The sequence below is a fragment of the Pyxicephalus adspersus genome, chromosome 5 (assembly GCF_032062135.1).
Source record: "Pyxicephalus adspersus chromosome 5, UCB_Pads_2.0, whole genome shotgun sequence".
In the NCBI taxonomy this organism is placed as follows: Eukaryota; Metazoa; Chordata; class Amphibia; order Anura; family Pyxicephalidae; genus Pyxicephalus; species Pyxicephalus adspersus.
The window spans coordinates 130015693-130030773 of NC_092862.1; the positions used below are offsets into that span (position 1 = coordinate 130015693).

The window sequence follows — 15081 nt, forward strand, 5'->3', positions numbered from 1 at the left end:
ATGATCGATGGAGGACGACGCTGGATGAGCACAGGGGGACCAGGTAAGTAAGCATGTACAAAATCTCGGGCTTAACCATCCTTGCAGTTTTTTTTTGCCCGAGCGAAGGTCGGGCTTAACTGCAAGGAGGTTAATAAGGCTGCTTTGTATTGGTTTACTGGAGGGCAATTTGAATTCTTTCAGACCACCATAACCCATCTGGTTGACCTGTTTTATGAATTTTCTAAAATATATAATATAGCAGACCCTCTGTCATGCATCCTTTGCTACATATGTTAAAATATATTACAAATTATTTTTTTTTGTATTTGTACACAGTAGCAAAAACTATTAAAAAATAATAGATGATCAGTGAGTGTTTATACATGTATGTTAGGTTTGGCTGGTAATAGTTGGGTCCATGAAAGAAACAAATAAATGGCCTACAGAGTGTGGGTTCATTTTAGAAAGTACTGCAATTAATTTGTGGTTGCACGAGCAGAGACTTTCAACAATGTATAATAAGCTTTGCTTCCCCAGCGAATATCATCATATCATACACACATTTCCAAGACTAAAAAAAAAACAATTCTTTGCGATTTATACAACTTTTGAACCATTTTCTATACTGTTATCTTGATTTCGGTCTGAATCTTCTGACGTGTGTAGCAGGCATCTACATGTCGTCATACTTCTAATTTCCCATTGGCATATAGTATCTTTAAATCATACTGATGGATCAGTAATGAGGCACATGAGATATGAAGATCAAAGAAAAGCACAACTTAAAGAACAATTGCAATTTGTTTTAAAAATACATTTTGGGATGACCCTAGGACACTTAAAAAATCAGCAATATGAATGCTAAACCTTTTTTCCATCTATATGTAAGCATCCGCCTAGCCTAAAGTGGACCAAAATTCTATTTGGGGGGGGGGGGGGGCTTTGCTATATTCAGCTGTGCCAATTATCACAACAGGCTTACCATTTTGTAGGTATCCTGCAGCAATGGCAGGTGCAGGAAGATGTCACTACAGCACCGCACAAAGCCAATAGCTTTACCGTGGAATCCACAGTAGACTTTCAGGTCTACTTCAAAGCACTATGGCTATTGGAGACTCACTGATGATGTGGAAGTTACATGCAAAGTTTCCTTTGTCAAAAACTTTTACCTCCTGCTGTTTGTTTAAAGAGTTTAGGTCTTTTTTTCTTTAATCTAGTGGATAAAATCAACTAAAATGTTGCCCACGTCCATCATGACTATGTAATCATACAGGCTTACCGTCCCATTGATAGAGAGTCATTGGGACAGAATATTAAGGTTGACAACAATGCCACATGCCAGTGAAAATAAGTACTGACATACACATACAACCCACACTGGAAGCCTATATAAAAGTGTAACAATGCAGAAAAGAATCTAGGTGAAAGGGACAGAATATTGTTATCCCATACTAGGCAGTATCCAAACATGGACCTTTATGGCAAGATGACCAGGCAATTCCATGGGAGTTGCAGATTCATACTTCTAATCACATTATTATTTTAGCAATTAGAGAACCTATAGAGTTTCAGGTATACTTTAATATCAAAATAGTATCAAAGAGTACTCACTAAATGCCAATGCCAATGCCAATTACCAATGCCCAACCACAATAATAGGAAACTTTTTCATTCATTCACTGAATGTAATGCAAAAGCCTCCACATTTATAAGTAAAAAAAGGAAACAAAAAAAGGTTAGAACAGCCACATAACCTTACAAGGTAGGAAATGATGTATGAACAGCTCATCAAATCTAGACACGAATTACAGCTTTAGGGTTGGTGTACCTAATTACTCACCCTGGAATAATGTCAAAAGATGCCAGCCATTCTTCTTAATTGCTTTCTGTTAATTCTGTGCATTCACACTGTTGTGGCGCAATGACATATTCCACGGAACAGAAGGTCAGAAAAGCCTTTTTTAATATAATCAGCTCATTGCGCTACACTAGATGAGTAACAGCTACATATTAAACAAGGTGTAAATAACTCAGCATTGTGTTCATAAGGGGGAGAGGGACTTCAATGGGGTAAGGAGACTTGCAAATGTGTTAACAATCAACATTTTCTACCTCCAACTGTATTAAATAGAATGGTGTTTAAGATGGTATATTCTAATAATGATGAAGGTCATTAGTTTACAGTAACGGTAGCTGGAGTTGTACTGAAAGAAACAAACTTTTATTTGAAAAGGTGGCTGTTTATTTATATCAATTGTAAAATAGCTGCCATTAAAGCTGATCTTTGGCCAAAGACAACCAACACTGAACATTACCTCCTCCAACCCCTCTAGCTTCCCCTCTAGTATTTATATAAAACAAGGAAATGTCCAAAGTAGTTATCTCAATCCATGGTTATGTGGGCTTTTCTGCTCTTCTTGACTGCAGAGTCTCTATGTCGCTGCCTAAATATGTGGACACTTACTTAAATGCCCATCAGTGGAGTTCTAAGTGCTCATATTGATGGTGGTTCATGAGGGTGGCATGATGATATCACAATAATGGTCAACAAAAATTAGTTTCAAACCACTTCCATTAAGGTTTTCACTATGCAAGTGATGGTTTTATCCACATGATCAGAACTGGTACTGATGACATGTACATATCTTCTAGGCAATGCTGTACATCACATAATTTACATAGGAACCTCTCAGCGAGGACAGAGAAAATGAGAAAAGTGTGTTTCACTTGGGTGGAGACAATCTGCTTCGTTTCTAGTTTGGGAAATGCTGCTCGGTTTCATTCTCCTGCTATGATACTCTTAATGATTTTGTCAGTGTAAGAAAGCCATTTAAAGTCTATAACATTTACATAATGGGTAAAATCTCATATAATGTGGATTGAATTCTTCAACTAAATTAACGAAGAGCCAACTCAACAGATGCCTCAAAGTTATATTAGAGATACATTATAAATTAAACTAGGCCTATAATCGGAACAAAGACCTGCAATGTTATTAAATGCAAGAGATTTTTTTTACTGACAAGGATAAAAAGCTGTATTACTTTTTAAAGGTAGGTCAAAATTAAGGGGATGCACCATTAAACAGAATCCCTGGAAGTGATTTTATTGCTGGTATTAGGCCGTGCATTACAAGCTTTCTTAGAAAGAGAACAGATTTGTAAAATAAGAAGTCAAATGTACATTGAAAACTCAATATTAATTTATTAAAAAATGTTCCCTAGCGGGTTGTGTATGCAAACGTGCAGACTAGGCTACAATACTTACCTTCCAGCCAAAGTTTTACCCTACAGTACATATTATTGCCCATAACATGCCCTGGATCTCCTGGATCAATTGGCACTTAGAGACACTCAACTTGGAAGACTGAGAAGATGCAGTAATTGTAGGGGTGTCAAGGGTCTAAACAGCCTCCTTAATTCGCTTTATGTTCAAGCAGAGACGGGTGATGACTGAGAACGTCAGCGCTTATCTCTGCATCAGGAAACCACCTGAAATCATGAGAAGACTGAACAGGGCCCAGGGCATCAAGTAACCGAAATGAATGTGGTAAGTATACCATGTGGTGGTAGTTGGGTGGGAATATCTGATCAACCTAACTTAAATTTGCAACTGCAAACCTAAATCTGAACTGCCTAATCGTCTTGCACAGTGCTACAGGTTTCTGTACTGTACTGAAAGTGTTTATTCAATCTGAATGCACAATTGGCATCTCACAGTCTTCATTGGAACTTAAAGCAAGTCAATGAAGCCTTGTTTCCTGCATCATCTGGCCCTTTCCTCCACCGCCTTACTTTCCTGGATTTCAGTCCTTTCAATCATAAAGGGTCAGCATGTTACCTAGAGCAGTCTACCTGAAGCAGGGTGCTGTGATGTGTACACTAAGCTCCATTTTTTTATATTATATTACATAAAGGATTACCAAAAATTGTATCAAAGAAAGTGACACATTCACTCAAATACGTAATTACCAAATATGTAAAAGTGACTTATCCCTAAAAGTATATTGGAAATGGGTCCACTACCCCAAGGGAATAAAGTTGAACTCCAGCTTTCCCTTCAGTCCTCCATAGTTGTACAGACTTCTCTATCGGATTGAATTTTTTTTACTCTGATTTCACTGCACACTGTAAGCTTCTCATAGTACTCTTCAAAACTGGAGAAGACGGAATATCATGGGTGAATGTGGGTGATCCAGCAAACCTAGAATGGTTTTGTTCCAGGATTTAAAGTAATTGCCAACTAGGAGCAAATGATTTTAAAGACATTTATTGCAGGTTTGCTAGATCACCCAGGTTCTCCCATGATAGTCTAGCTTCTTCAGCCTTGAACAGCTTTAAACATGACTTCAGATAGCACCTGCAATCAATTCTTGGCTGGAGAAAATCCTTCATCGTCTAACCACTTCTTCCCATGCTGGACTGTCCCTGGTCCATCCCTTATAATAAATTGTTTTGATTTTGCTTATTTAATTTTGGGGACCCAGCATTACATATGATCCTTACTATACTTTTAGGAAGCTACGTATTGAACCTGCTGACCCCTCCTACCAGTCAAGATGTGCCTGCATTGCATACATAAGCATAAAAAACAAAGTGATGGTATAACTGGGTCTATAATAAGGTATGTAATGAATGTGGAAATGTTTAATTTAAAATATTATTATTAGGAGTATTGATGAAGGGTAAAAAGAGGAACTAGGGAAAACAAAATAGAAGCAGATTAAACTTCAGTTTTACGTCATATTTGGAAAGCCCAATCATTAAAATCTAAATTAATTGATAGAATATGTCTGCTCCGAGTTAGTGTATTTGTTAAGTGCTAGCTGACAATTCTAGCTGTCTGGGTATAGTGGTGCATGCTTAAAAAAGTACCCCTCCTTTACACTTAGCAAAGTCTGGCTGTGTGTACAAATTCCAGCTGATATGTTTAATAAGTCACCATGGCAGTAACATATTTGCAGAGATAAGAATAGTCACAAAATCTCGGTTATATATTTTGGAGGGAGAGTATCAGAGGGAGACGCAGTATTTACCTTTGCTCTGCGGAAATGATAGACCACTAGCATGCTTATGAAGTTGAGCAGCATGCAGAAGGCTTGGAAGGAGATGACAGCAATCCGCAAATACTTGTCCTCTTGAGCATAGCAGGGTGCATCCCCCGTACAGTATGAACAACCTTCCCTGCAGGGCAGACACTTATATTCCTCTTCAGATATTTCTCCTCGAGAAAAATGGTTATCCACTCTCTGTCCTATAGAAATGAAAACAGCCATTATGCAAATCACACACAGCAACACTTAGAAGAAAAATTAAATTATCATGTCTATTTATTCATTTTACCAGTAAAGATTCACACATTTTTCAATCAGATTCTATTGTAAAAAAAATATCATTCTTGATGGAAAATTATGTAATGTTAGGAGAAAATACTGATAAATAGGCTTACGCATAAATGATACAAAATAACTTACCTTTGCCTGTTCTTTATAAGTTGTAAAAAGAAAAGGAAAAACACTGTTCCTAATTTATATAAAAATCCAAATCTATGATATGAACTATATTTGAAGATTCCATAAATATGATATTATTGCTGTTAGTTTTACATGTTATGCAGTGCAGTCTGCTGTATCAATCCTATTGACAACAAAATTAGTTACTATATATTCAGTGTAAATGGGGTGAAGGCGTGACAGTAGAGGGAGCTGGAAGTGACTGAGATGCACTTTGAGCGGGGTAGCTAGGAAGTGATGTGCTGTGAGCAGGATTAGGGCAACCAGGGAGTGTTATGCTGTGAGCAGGCAGAAATACAAATTTAATGCAATGGATGGCAAATGTACTGTGAGAGTATAGTGGTCAGGAAAGTGTGTAGTACCGGTATGAATAAGGCAGGAGTAAAAGTTGTGGAGGGAAGCAGTGCAAGCAAAGAGGTGAGTAAGCATGCGGTGACTGGGGAGCTATGCACTCACTTACCCTGGTCATTAGGACTGGGGAGCTATGCACTCACTTACCCCGGTCATTAGGACTTGGGAGCTATGCACTCACTTACCCCGGTCATTAGGACTTGGGAGCTATGCACTCACTTACCCCGGTCATTAGGACTGGGGAGCTATGCGGGAGCTATGCACTCACTTACACCGGTCATTAGGACTGGGGAGCTATGCACTCACTTACACCGGTCAGTAGGACTGGGGAGCTATGCACTCACTTACCTAGGTAATTAGGACTAGGGAGCTTTGCACTCACTTACACCGGTCATTAGGACTGGGGTTTTTCAATAAACCAATAATGTACCATGAGCTTTAGACATATTAGCCATTTTATCCAGGGTTATCCGACACTGGAAAACTATTTTAAAGGTTTCTCCTTCGTAGGGTTTGTAAGGCTTTAGGGTTTCTTTTGGTAAAGGTTAGAGTGAAACATATGTCAAACAAGTAAATAATATTAATAATTAATATAAAGTGCTTCTACTGGCCTGCCAACACTTCCTTTTACTGGGGTGCCCTATGCTAAGCATATGCAGGCTGGATTTAATTCTTGGCAAGCTTCAGTGGCAGGATAAAGCAACACCTGTATGTATGGGCAGAAGTTGCATCATCTCAACTAGCCCAACCTGACGAACAACTAGGTAAAGGTGGAAGGATCAGTGTCGGAGGGGAGCAGTTACATTGGAGGGATATTTATTGGCAGATAAGTCAGCCATGATGTGTTGTGCATACTTGCATAATATAGCAAGCAGCTTCTGGGTGCCCAAAACTGAACTTTCAGCATGGCATGTGATTCTATTTTAATAAAGGATGTTATAGCTTGGACACACTTCTCTATCAAGCATGTGCGTGATACTTTAATTTGATATTTTTGCCACGTCTACCTTTTAAAGCATGACATTAATTCCAGTATAATACTGATTTCACTTTAACCTGGCCTCCAAATTCTTCATAAAGTACAACCTTTACTTAAGGCAATCACTAGCCATGAGTTCCTCAATAACAACTCCGGGAGTAGTGAAGCAAATAACGCTATTATGTAGAAAAGCGATAAGTTCTGAGTGCCATTAGCAGCGTTAACCTTTACTAAATTTCACATAACAATGAAAAGAACAAGCGCCAATCGAGAACCTAATCATGTAATTACAGGGTACAGCTATATTGTCATTCTAATTTATTTCATGCAGGTTGTATGCATGTAATTTGTTTTATTGGTGCTGGTGAATTACCGTGGAGCTGTGGCCTAAAAGACTTTTTCAGTGCTTTTAGAGTTATTGCTTCATTTCTTTTTCAATAAACCTAAATATTCTCTGTGATTACAGGGCTGCAGTTTCAGAATACATTGTGTGATTCTTATTGTGAATCCAGGGATGGTATGTGATGGGATGTGACGGTATCTTGGTTTAAAATGATAAATGCCCTATTGCTTTCGGCATGGTTCTGGAGCTGAACTGTGCCAGGAATTCAGTTACAGAGAAAGGCAAATATAGCAGATTAAAGGGACAAAGTGACTCTTTTCTCAAACACCTATACCCAGTCAACCCAACTTCTGTAACATGATAAAATGTAACATAAGCCCAGAAACAATGTCATATGTTGCAGAATCTTTTACTCATGTCTCAGGAGGTGGTCAAAAGTCCAGGTACCTTCTTCTGAGGTCATATGACCTCTGCTAAAGCAGGAATCTGAGATTAGATTGGCAGATACTTCCCTTTAGCAGGTGTCATGTGATCTAATGCCTAGGAATCTGTTTCATATGACCAGAACCTGAGATATATTAAACTTCGGAGTAGGATATGGGCATTGCATCATAATGGGCCTTATTTATTAAAGCTCTTTATTAAAGATAGACCATCATGGGAGAACCTTGGTGATCCAGCAAATCTGGAATGGATTTCTTAAAACCGCTTACTAATAATTGGCATATGTTTTCAATTTTGTTTCAGATCTGTCCCATGTTTGATGGATCACCCAGTTTCTCCCATGATAATCTAGTGTCTCTAGTCTTGGAGACCTTAAATAAATTAGGTTCAATAAGTCATCATAGATTTGGGTACTCCACAATTGTTTTGTACATATTTTATAATGTTTAATAAACCCCCCTAAAAAAAATCAGGAAAATTAAAGTCCAGACATTATCTTCTAAAAGAAGTGGTGATTAGGAGTGAACTATTATATAGATATGAAAACATATAGAGCCTATATGTAAATATTTGTTTATATCTGTTTGATCAGACTTTAACTTTATTGTAATATCTTATCTCATGTCACACATATGGCTCTATTTATAAACAGAGAATCTGACAATCCCTCAAACATTCCCTGGTGTGAATCAATAACTGCTGTTGAAAGTCATGAACCTGGAAGATTCTCATGAGGGAATGTATGAGGAAATGACCTATTTCCCTATTTTATAAATAAAGCCCAAAGTGATATGATGAACCTTATATAGTTACAAAATCATCTTCCTAAAAATAATAGCAAATATTTGTCCATCCTCTAGTATTACATATAACATGTAAGGTTTGCAGGACAACACAAAGGGGTAAAACATATATTTTTAATATGTTATATAAGATTACTGGTAAATCGTTCCACTTTAAGTGATTATATAATTATAAAGTTGTAGACCACTGGGAATTTACTGTATAACCCTGACAAGGATAAAAAGGAGTCCTGCATTATTAATGTGAATTTTTTTCTTCTTGCTCAACCAAAAGGCACTTACTTTGAAAGCCATTCACTGAAAAGATGTCAGGATGATAAAATCCAGGCTTGCAAGTGCACTCGTAGGCTCCGAGAACAAATCCATGGCCCTTATGTGGCAAGCACTGAAATAAAGAAAACAAGTAATGTACAGTATGTAGATGTACGGGTGTCTTCAAAGAATGGCAGATCAGCAGTTTCTTCATATGTATCATATTTTTGGACTTGCCAGTCTAGCCAGGACTGATATAGTTGTCAGTTAGGGGTATTAAAATGATTCTGTTAGCATGCATTTAGTACAGGATGTAAAATAAAGTTGCTACCAAACATATGGTTTTCCCAGAATCCTTTTTGCAATCCTTTTATAACAAAGCTTCAAAAAACAGTGCAGTGTTTGCAATAGATAAGGAAGGAAGAATTGTAGGAGTTCTGGAGATTTTCTTTTTTACTTAGACTAACCAAATAAACAATCCATTATTTATTTAAAACACTTACAAAACTAATAAACTAGTAAATGTCGGAACTTTGAAAACAGTCGCATTCACACTGGTGCAGTAAAGTGCATGTGTAACGTGTGTGTTATTGTGCATGATAATAAGGTAGCCCAGTGTTAGTGGGTTTTCAAGGTCTTGGAGCACAAGTAAGGGTTTACCCAAAACTCATGTAAAAGAAAAATGCCAATCAAATAAGGAAATTTAAAGATTACAAATCACATGTTCCAGGTTTTCAGTGGTCTGACACCTTCTGTAAGCAGTTGTTCATTTTTAAGGCATTCAAACTCCCAGGTTGGCACTGGTAATCAACTGTCCATGTGATTTAGACTGTTGTGTTGCGTTGGGAAGTGACCTTAAACCGCAGTAGCTAAAAAATAATGTCATTCCTAGGTAAAAACAATACTACAAAAAATGCTTTATTTTTATTTTTTTTAATCTGACAGCATTGGTAAATTAAAATGTAGATTTCGTTTTGAATTGAAATGAAATGGTCTATTATCAAACAGCATTTGCAAATTGCACTACAATATAACAACATTGGAGGAAGAAACAATAACTGAATCCTCAAGGTTGTCTACCTCTAAACATATCCTGTAGCTCTGTATTGTACTATAGTCTTCCAATTGGTCTATCCACTCAATGTAATACTAATCAGCCTAATATAGTGCTCAACAGAACTGCACTATGTTTGGTAAAGTGTGAACAATGTACCCAGAGCGGTACCATACAAGCTTTTGTCCACATAGCACTACAAAATAGCCTTATATTTTGATATATGTACAAAACATATTTTAAAAGCCAATTTCTTTGTAACGTTCCCTAGACGTAATAATAATCTCTAGTTGCTCTATATGGTGTTAACTTCACTTATATACTAACTTCCGAACACATGTGCCGGGGCTTAGACTTTAAATTAAACCAGGACATTTTCTTTACAATGACCTTTATAACAAACCCTCAACTATGTCTGTGGCTGCAGGCACTGAGGATCAATTCATCCTTAAATTCACAGCAGGAGCATGAAAGTTGTTCATCTCACACAATACCACTCCCTTCCTCTCTTCTTTCAACAGAGTTAACTTTGTACTGCACTACAAATGATTTCAACAGAGTGAATCCTAAATGGTTGCTTACAACTTTTAAGAATTAGCACTCTGAACTACTGAAAATAAACTTAATTAGCTTTCCCAATGGAGAGTGAGCAATGTCAGAAAGGTAATGGTGCTAATTGTTCAATACACAATATTGAGATGAATATTCAAATCATGTGTAAAATATGGTCAGTTCGGCTAGAATGAGTATGACTGGTAAAAGCGACCTAAACTCAAAATTGACAAAATTAAAGTGGCATGCACCGTGTAGTATAAAGCTGGGCTCTGTGTGCAGCATTGCACATCATCAGCAGTGGCCACCCAATGGCTGAAGAGGATTGCCATCTTCTCGGAAGTCCACTGTGGAACCGGCAGCGAAGATGACTCTTTCTGAGGATGCAGCGATGTAAGATCCTGGACCTGTCATCTTTGCAGGGAAGCTGAACATGGGTAAGTATGTGGAATATTTCGGCAAATATGTCATGTGTCGCCCCAGATTTTTATCCTGGTGTAGAGAAACCAGGAGGAGCCACCAACGTCTTATGGGTTTTTCGTACGTCACTGAGACCTGGTGACACTTTCTCCTGAAATTTAAATGCCTTCTGCAACACCATTTATTTAACATTGTGGGAAAAGATGTACCGTATTTTCCGCCGTATAAGAGGACTTTTTAACCCCAAAAAATCTGTGCTAAAGTCGGGGGTTGTCTTATACGCCGGGTACTTACCTGCAGCTTGCTTCACGTCTGCCGCGGTCGAGTCCCCGCAAGTCCTCCTGTGCAAGCTGCACAGGAGAACCCGAGCCTGCACAGAAGGACGTGAGCCTGGATTGGCTCTCCAGTAGAAAGCCTGGATTGGCTCTCCATAGAACACACCCATTCATTAAGAAGGAAGGCGCCCATTCATTCCTTAGAACTAGTACTGTACTGTTCCTTCTGCCTCAGTTCTCGCACAATAGCGAGATCTGACAGGCAGAAGGAACAGTACAATACTGGACGTATAACATGACCCCCAACTGATTGGTTAGAGTGGTCTGCCAATTAATTGGCAGACCACTCTAACCAATCAGTTGGGGGTCATCCTATACGCCCAGTCGCCTTATATGCCGGAAAATACAGTATGTATGTATGTATCCCAGAAGGCTCTGGGTTTCCCATTCAGCCTTTAAGGCTACATCAGTAAAGACTGAAGGGGAGGGGTCCTCACCTGCTACTTTATAAAAAAAAGTGTAAAAAAAATACTTTTTTTCATTATACAAAATTGTTAGCCACCCTTTTATACAATGTTAAAAAAGTCATGATAGGTAGGAGGTAAGTGGGGGGAAATGTAGGAACATTGGTCACTGGAAAATATTCAAAGAGTTGGGAGAGTATAAAACGTTAATATAAAAGATAAACTAAAAAGGAATTACTGGAGTTGGCTACAAGGTTTTGGTAGTTTTTGGACATGTATATTATAAATAAACATAACAAAAAAGTAGTCTGGATGGACAGGGAGAAGAAGAGTTGGTTATATAATATGTTGGTGGATAAATTAATAGATATTGGATAAATAGTAGAAAATCTTTGTTGAATTAGTTTTTTTATACAGATATACTAAAATTTTAATAAATCAAGAATAAAATGATAAAAACTGCAAAAAATATGTTTCCTTTCATGAAGATAATTACATGAGGCTGTTATATTGCATGTGAACTGATCATCTAATTAGTAGCAAATTCTCCCTTCTTTAAAGAAGCAGTTGGCAAAGACAGATCAACATATGTACATGACTAACCAAATCCCATCACATGCTAAACAAACAAAGCCCTTGGGAATATACATTTATACATGGTGTGATACACAATAACCCCAGACAGTTTTCCCCTGTTTATTATTACAGAGGATATGTGGGTAGAGAAGCTGCTGTTATACAAATAAACGTACATTCCAGTCAAACATTAACATCCATTTAAATTCACTCGTGGCACACTGCCTACCCACTGAGTAACTCCAATTTTTCGACTGGCACTCATTTCCAGCAGCTGGCTGCGCTTGGCTTTTAAATTGGAGCAGTCAGCAATATAGTGCTGTGTATTCTATGATTTTGGTATTACTCTCTCCCTCTGACCTGACCATTTTCTAACAGAGGAGGTAGTTATAACCCTGTGGAAGCTCCATGTTGGATCCTACGCAGTGGCTTATGTCAATGTCATCAGTTTGGCATCAGTTTGATATGATTCTGAGACCATTAATTTTTTAATTACCTGTGTGTTTGACCTGCAGTTGACCTCTTTCTGGCCTGTGTTTGACTTGCATGGGAATGAAAAAACTTCTCCTATGCAAACCACAGTCTAATGTAGGCTCCAACAGTACTTGGGCCTGGCAATGGGCCACTGTGGCTCAAGCACTAAAATTTGGGACAAGGTCATGTGTTCCTTCATACTTGGTAGTTTAAGATAAAATGAAAAGCCCATTAAAAGATAACAAATCTAGCTTTTAGCTGTATTATCCCAATTCAGTCCAGGGATTTCATCCACACTACCTTTTCTGCTGTGGGATGTCCTCAATCTGAGAGCTAGTATCATTCAACCAACGTCCTCTGAGCCCTCAGTTGGCCTGAACCCAACCCAGTTGGTCACTGGACAGTGAATGAAGAACAAGAGCAACGATAAACTCCAACTTGTTACTCCACTCTCTTTAATCAGTTTCCTTATGCTTATTGCATACATCATAAAAACTGGTTGATTGTACTGCTCAAATTCTCACATTCCAGCCCTTGCAACAGTCAACAGTCATTTATGGATACTTTTTTTGTACTAAAAACACATGTATTGATGTATTAATATTTGTAGAATGCATAAAGAGGCAGCCGTCAGGATCAATGTTATATCATTGGTGGCCTTCCAGTGGCCGTAAAGGACTGCCATGGATCCAGAAGTCCACCATGGATTTGGTGTTCTAGGATGTGGCAGTAACAGGATCCTGGACCTGTCATCTCCTCAAGATAACTGCAAATAGATAAGTCTGTGGCATAATGGTCATGATTATGGTAGAAGCTCACCACCCACTGAACACAGTTCTATTCTAAATTATGACAAAGCTACTGATAAGTAAACAGGCCAATATGGGAATGTAAGAACATGTTTGAGAGCTGAAAAGGTTAGGTAGATCTTAAAGAAACACCTAAAGTACATGTTCACTAAAAATAGAATAGTATTTTCCCTTTAACTTTCATTTTCATCTTCATCCTGTTTATTTTGTTGTGAGCACACTGGGCTTGGAGAGAAGCATCTCTCAGTGCAGTCTAAGTTCAGCCAAGCGGCAGCTCAGAGGAAAGTAAAAGTGATCTAGATAAGAGCGAAGGCACAATTCTCACTGTTGCTATCTTTAGCTTTGCTGACGTAGGTGTTCTTGGGCCCTGTGGACTTAAGCAGCCTGGTTAATACATTTTCAAGAAAATAGATTCAGCAACGTGGGGCTTAGTCTCTCTAACACTAAAGGCCTATCAAGCACGTCCTACTACTTCTTTCGATTGCAAAGCATTAAGGAAAAGCCTGGGAAAATAAAACAAAGAACTGAATGCTGAAAACAAAATTCTTTTTACATGCATTTGTTCTTTAATATTATTATATGCATATGGTACAAACAATTAGTGTTTCATGCATTTAGGAGGAAATAAAATATTTTCAGAGCTGCCAATTTCATCAGCTTCCAGTGGTGAACCAAAGGTTTGTCCTTTAAAATACTTGTCCCTGATTCCTAATATTGACTGCCTGAACCTTAAAACGCCACCAACCATGCTGTTTAATCATTTCAGTTAGTAATATTCTTTTCTCAAGTTAAAGATAAATACCATGCAGTTTGAAAAGACAAATTGATACATCCCTGTATTTCCTAAAAATCATAATTAAAGAGTAACTAAACCTAAATATAAAATTGTCATCAGACAGGTATTTTATTGCAGTGCCTGCGATGGAGTGAGAACAGGTGTGTATAATCATCTGTCCTAACTCAATCACGGGCATTGCCATCTTCACACAGTCTTCTTTAAGGTTCCAGGTCTTCACCATGTTGTTTAACCAAGATGCCAGCCCCAGGGAAAATATCAGGATACCCAGTAAATTGTGCCACTCTACAATGAGCTTTTGCCTGCTCCCAATATTTGCATGCAGAACTATAGTTCCGTTTTAAAGGCTGAGTCACATATATGCATATGAAGCAATTTTATGTAAAGTGGAATACACTTGTGCACATGAGGTTGGTAGCATGGAGAAGAATTGGACCACCACTCTCACACAAAACACAGTTTTTCATCTGTCCACCACACCCCCTGCATACGAGGGGGTGCTGAGAATTTCCTGGCTTTGCCCCCTTCCAGATGAAATAGAAAAATGACTGTAGGGGCATATGACAGCCTAATATCTTAGTATGTAGCTGTGCAAATATCAGGTGAGAAGCTGTGATGGCAGAGGCACAAGCAAGTTTCACGTCGTTGGAGTTACGGGCCGTCATGAAGTTTTTGTTTCTCAAGGGAAATTCAACAAAGGGCATTCACACTTAGCTGTCACAAACACCGGGGGAGAAGCACAGTCCAAACCTGGATATCTTGTTTCAAGACTGGGCATTTCACCGTTGAAGTTGAGCCCCGCAGTGGGCGCCCCCCAATCTCAACTGACCCGGCAACCTGCGATGCTGTCCATAAGCTGAATATTGGGGAACGGCAAATATCCGCAAAAAAGATAGCCCAGATACTTGACATCTCATGGGAGCGTGTTGGGTTTGTTTGAGGATGAAACCTGGCACATCTATGATCCTGAAACCAAGAAACAGTCAAACGAATGG

At 38.4% G+C, this 15081-nt stretch overlaps 1 protein-coding gene across 1 annotated transcript in view; it reads right to left on the reverse strand.

The window, feature by feature from the left end:
- GPR158 (G protein-coupled receptor 158) overlaps positions 1 to 15081 on the reverse strand; it is a 124763-nt gene that overhangs the window by 49980 nt on the left and 59702 nt on the right. The window contains exons 3-4 of the mRNA XM_072412708.1: positions 8697 to 8799; positions 5018 to 5235 (exon numbers count right to left, since the gene is read on the reverse strand). Of these exons, the coding sequence (XP_072268809.1) occupies positions 5018 to 5235; positions 8697 to 8799 (321 nt within the window). The remainder of the gene's footprint in view (positions 1 to 5017; positions 5236 to 8696; positions 8800 to 15081) is intronic.